This window comes from Punica granatum, chromosome 2 (assembly GCF_007655135.1).
Source record: "Punica granatum isolate Tunisia-2019 chromosome 2, ASM765513v2, whole genome shotgun sequence".
NCBI classification, from domain to species: domain Eukaryota; kingdom Viridiplantae; phylum Streptophyta; class Magnoliopsida; order Myrtales; family Lythraceae; genus Punica; species Punica granatum.
Window position 1 is genome coordinate 20840144 of NC_045128.1, and position 5446 is coordinate 20845589.

At 37.7% G+C, this 5446-nt stretch overlaps 1 protein-coding gene across 1 annotated transcript; it reads right to left on the reverse strand.

The window, feature by feature from the left end:
- Positions 1 to 216: 216 nt before the first annotated feature.
- On the reverse strand, positions 217 to 4945 carry LOC116196979 (G-protein coupled receptor 1). Its single transcript, XM_031526954.1, has 10 exons — positions 4877 to 4945; positions 4402 to 4763; positions 3756 to 3787; positions 3492 to 3661; positions 3178 to 3272; positions 2483 to 2584; positions 2345 to 2392; positions 1190 to 1333; positions 998 to 1068; positions 217 to 844 (listed from the first exon to the last, which is right to left on the reverse strand). The coding sequence occupies exons 2-10, from the start codon at positions 4585 to 4587 to the stop codon at positions 739 to 741; spliced, it is 954 nt and encodes a 317-aa protein (XP_031382814.1). The 5' UTR covers positions 4588 to 4763; positions 4877 to 4945; the 3' UTR covers positions 217 to 738.
- Positions 4946 to 5446: the final 501 nt, after the last annotated feature.

Below are 5446 nucleotides of genomic sequence, written 5' to 3' on the forward strand. Positions count from 1 at the left end.
GGGGAAAAATCCCCACTCGGCCCAAGGGTCCATAAGGACCTATAATCACCTAAATAAAAAAATCCTAGAGATTTGCTACGGGCATTTCCTGGTCTCCCTTCAGATGGAATCGTATTGTAATTGGTTTGTCAAGGTGCATCATTGAGGAGGTTTTGAATACATCAAAAAAATGTAAATATATCAACAGGCAAAAATGACTTTTTCCATGTCGACACATTCAACCATACCAATAGTTATTAAGATAGTGATGATGAAACTATTATGACAATGTCCAAATCTTAGAAAGGGAATACAAGGAAGATGTTTCGTGAACCCTCAGAATGGAAAAGAACTGATCAAGTGAGATCATCACAATTCTGCATAGATGGAGAAACAGTAATCTATATACAGAATCAGTCACCAAGTGCTACGAATCAATTTTCCTGATCACTAATTTGCACACAAACATCACTGGAAGAGCGCAAATACAATCTTTCCTATAATAATGGGTTTAAGCTCGCTTTTGCTGATATAGCTACAGGGGCCATGTAACCTCTCCATCATTGTGTGGCTCCAGTTAGAGCTGCCATGAAGAATTTTCGGACATGTCCCACTGGTTGTAATATGGGTGAGGCTGGCCATGGAAGAATCACAAGGAAGGTAAATGTGAAGGCTGGGCTTCTGCTGCTGACTAGAACCTTTCGAGACAAGTCCATGATAGAATGAAACAACTTGCTAGATGGAAGTTTGGATAAGTTGCTAATACTGCTGTTGAACTTTTAATGGGACTAGTTCACTCTCTTGCTGCGGTAGTCTCGACCTCAGCTTGTTGGGCCACCATCTTCTCAGCCTCTCAGGCCAAAGACTGGTTGAGCAGGCAGATAATTGAAACCGTCAATCAGAAAGATAGCATAAAACTAAATGAAACCATCAAATTAAAAGAGAAGAAGAAGAAGAACACGAGGCAGAAGACTAAACGTAAAGAACAAAGGCTCAAGTGCGAGTGATGACAACTTACAGCTCCATTCTCTCATGAATTGCCCGGCGTACGGAAGAGTTTAGCCCATATGCAATTGAGTTGAACAAACCCTTAAATGATTTATATAGTAGGATCAAAATATGGAACGTATGTTATAGTTAGCTGCAGATCTTGTATAAAATCACTGGCTCAAGGACAATGTCAGTTTAAGAAGTTCCGGGGGGGAAGTACCATTAAGGCGGCAGCGCCCACATCAAGAAAAGACAGCCAGAAGATTTTATGGCCAGGATCAATGAAGTCATGAATGCGGTTGATGGTACCAAAAGCCCACGATCCTATCAAAATTAGAGGATAATATCCCCACCTGTTCAAAGCCTGCAAAAGAATTTTAGCGAGAAATTTAACATTATCAAGACTTTTAGTAAGGAAACAGAAAATTTTGTATGTTGGTTAAGTAGGTTGAGGAAAAGCTATATTAGTCTCTCCATATTTCCTTTACAATAGAGGGAAATTAAGATTATGCCCTCCCTTACCCTTAATGAACTGTCCCGAATAAGGGAGAGTCCTCTCCCTCCATTTACCTCCACTCCCTTCTGACTAAACACAGTGCTAAAGCTGAAGTAGTTTGATCAAGCAACTTAAAATTCAGACAATTGCAACTGCAATATTAAACATTAAATATAAAACTAGATATAGATTCAAGTTACCACTAGATCAGAAAGCTGACTTCAAGGAAATAAAGAGTTTTCTAAATCCACTCCATGATATGATGCTTTCCCACATGATGCTTTCCAAAAAAATTTTTTAACTCTACCTACTCAACTCCACTTATATTCAATTCAACAACGCAATTATTATTTTTCCATTTTCTTCAATTTTTTTAACCATTCAATTCAATTTTTAATATTAAATTCTCTCAACTATTTATTAACTTTTCCACAATTCAACAACACAATCATTACTTTCTCTCAACTATTCATTACTTTTTCACACTTTTTCTCAAAATTCAACAACACAATCATTACAAACCAATTAAAACCGAAACTCAACTCTACTCAACTCTAAAACCAAACATAACCTAAAAACTCCATGTTGAACAATTAACACTAGGCAATTGGCATACATGACCAAAAGTACATCTCTGAGATTTTCGGAGAGCTCCAGTCCCAAAATTAGGATTCTTAAGGATCAATCTGTAGACAAAACTCAGGGTCATCTATTTGTTCATATTTTTCTGATTTAGCATTAAAAAGTTGAATAATTGTGCTGCATGAGATCAGTACATAATTAGCATACGGGTCAACTCTTCTCAAATTCCTACTTTAAATGTTACAGAACATGCACCTCTTAGGACAGTCGGGATGGACTTGTTATGATAATGCATACCTTTACGTCTGCTCTAGCATCTGGCTGGTATGACATCCCTACTGCCATCTGAAATGCTCACAAAATGTGTACTGTGAGTACACATCCATAACAGGCAGAATTAAGAAATAAAGTAGCTACAGGCAAATGATTACATACATGAGTTGCATTATTTAGCATTCGAATGACTTGAAAATAGGAAAAGCCATTGTAGAGTATTGCTCCCCATAAGGGAGCATAAAATGTTATGAAGTGAACAGCCTGCAACAAAAAGAAAAAAGAAAGATAAGAATAACTGAAGGAATATCAGCTGCATATACTTTCATTACCAAAACTTATAAAATATCATGCATGGGATACCTCTTTTAATCTTAATTGATTGCAAGGAACACTTGCAAACTTGGCTTTCAACTTGCTTAATTTTTTTATAATAAAAGTTCATTATACAATTCATACCAATGCTTGGTATATACTACTGCCCATTGCAAGGGCAACTTCACTTCTCAGAGTACAATAAATCCTAACTTGATAGATATGACCATCTGAGACAAATGTACTTATGTTATAGCCATTACATAAGTAAGCCTATAAGTTATATTAATAAGTTACAATTACTTTAGTTATATCAGCAGAAGAAGCTGCAGGTCATTTATCCTCATTCTATTCTCAGTATAGCCATTACATAAGTAAACCTATAAGTTATAACCACATTTTTTAGAAGGTAAGTCTATATCTATATATGTAGATTTGACAAAAACCTCTGGACTTGAACAAAATTCAGGCAACATATAAGGAGGCCATTACTGGAGTATATTTTGCAGCAATTTCAAAGCAAGTGTATGATCTCGACTTGCCTTGCCAGTGCGCCCTGTCTGCGTCCAACACCATGCACCAAAATGTTTATGGTCATTCCCAATAGAGCGAACGACTGTCATAGCTAGAGAAATTCCTGTGAGAAGTAAAGCTATCAGTATCTCTGAAGAAGAAATATTGCACTAAACATTAAAATGGAAAAACCATGAGCAAAACTAACTGCAAACTAAGTAAATAAGAGGAATATGGAAACACAGGTCACAAAAATGCATGATATTAACCACAACTTATAAGTAGCTATGTTCTTTTATCATTAACTAATCAAGTGTATTGTAACGAGCCAATATGTACTCACCCCATACATACAAATGAAACATAGCCTCCAAATCATCAACATCAGTTTTGTGTCTGACAACAGTTCGATGAAGGGTAAAGGCAATAACAGTTGTCCAAAGAAAGGAAGCCACACAGAAAAAATGTGTGCTGTAACCCTGCGCGTAACAAAAGAATCCTTTGGATGGATCCCTGCATCAAAAGCAGAAATGTCTGAATACCTGTGGAACTGCATTTGACAGAAAGATCAAAATAAACTGACTTAGCTGAGTCCCAGGAAGCTTACCCAACTATGCTGAAGAAGCTGCACAGCATGTCCTGCAATCAAACACAAAATGGAACAAATAAATGAACATATTAAACAAATTTTAAAGTCCCATCTCTTTCAGGGAATCAATCCATACATCTAATAAAGCAATTGCAATTGAACTGCATCATATCGTATTCAAGATCAGTCAACCGAGGCACTTGCAAGGATCAATTATTCAATCGCAACGCAAAGTAAACAGTAACGAATACAACCAAGAAGTTGTCTTTCCATTCACCACAGCAAAATAGTAACAGAATAGCAGCAATGTTTATGTTTTGAGTTACAGAACATGCTTGGAGAAACATAGTATGACTAGCTATGACTATGAGTCCTGGTTTTTACTATCTGTACGGTATATTAAACCCAAGCAAAGCAGATCAATATCTCTTCCTATGGCTCTTAGGCAGATCTAATTGGCAGGATCTGAGCAAAGTTGTGACTTCGCTGCCATTGGTTTGGTCCCAACGGCACAAAGTGAACAACTCTAGTCCGATACATTCCCGACAAAACGGCGGCTTGAGCACCGGGCGGGCAGGCAAGCAAACGCGATGTCAGTAACCAGCCAATTAGACCGAAGACGAGATGAAAATTTGACAAAAGTTTCAGGACTGATGAAACGTACGGAGAGAGCAAGATAGAAAACGAGCTTGAAGGAGAGCTTGCGGAGCTCTTTAAAGAGTACGTAGCACAGTACTATGAAACCCGACCCAACGAAGGAGAGGCTCGAAGCTCCAACGTTCAGCGCCGACAGGATCTCTCGATCGTGCAAGCTGAGAGTTCCAGCCGCTGCTTGCCCAGACGCCGCCATGTCGAATTTCCCGGGGAAACTACTTTTAGTTGAATGCCAGCAATTTCAAGGGATCTGAGGAGAGGTCATTTAGATCGAGGTTCGATCTGAGGTCGCACGATGATCAACCCCGAACATGACCTCGAAAAACCAGGTGAATGCCAAGATCCGGTGTTGACTGGCCTCGTCGACGATTGCTGAAGAAGATGAAGAAGGTTGAATAAGTTGATGGAGTCCGGGGAAGATGATAAAAAAGGATTTTGGAGGCATTAATAAGGCCTGAGAAGATGGAGGTTGGCCGGAGGCGCACGAGGCCAGGCCGGTGAAAACGGATAGCGACGGTTCCAGAAGCCGGAGAGGTCGGAGAATGGCGTAGCGAAGGGGGGCCAATATTTATTTATTTATTGAATTACAACTAGTAAATATTCACAAAAATATATAGCCTTAGATTCACAATAAAAAAAATTCAACTTCAATTTTAACTTTAACTCAACGCACTACACAACAAAAATACACATTTCCCAAGTTAAAAATTTTAACTTTAACTTTAACTCAACACACTATACAACAAAAACACACGTTTTCCAAATCAAATTTATAATCTCATCTCATTTTTCATTTTTCATGATCAAAATCAAAATCAAAATCAAAGTTACTTTAACTCTGAAACCAAACACACTATATATGTTTTATATATAATAATATATAATAGCTAGAACACAACATTCCTTACAAAATCTACGAATAAAGACTTCTCATTCAACGACTACTGAGTTGTCACATTTAATACATTTATATAATTTATCAGTTATGGTCAATTAACTTTGCCTGCACAACAGAAATCGAAGATAGATTTAGACTTGAAGAAACATTTGGAATT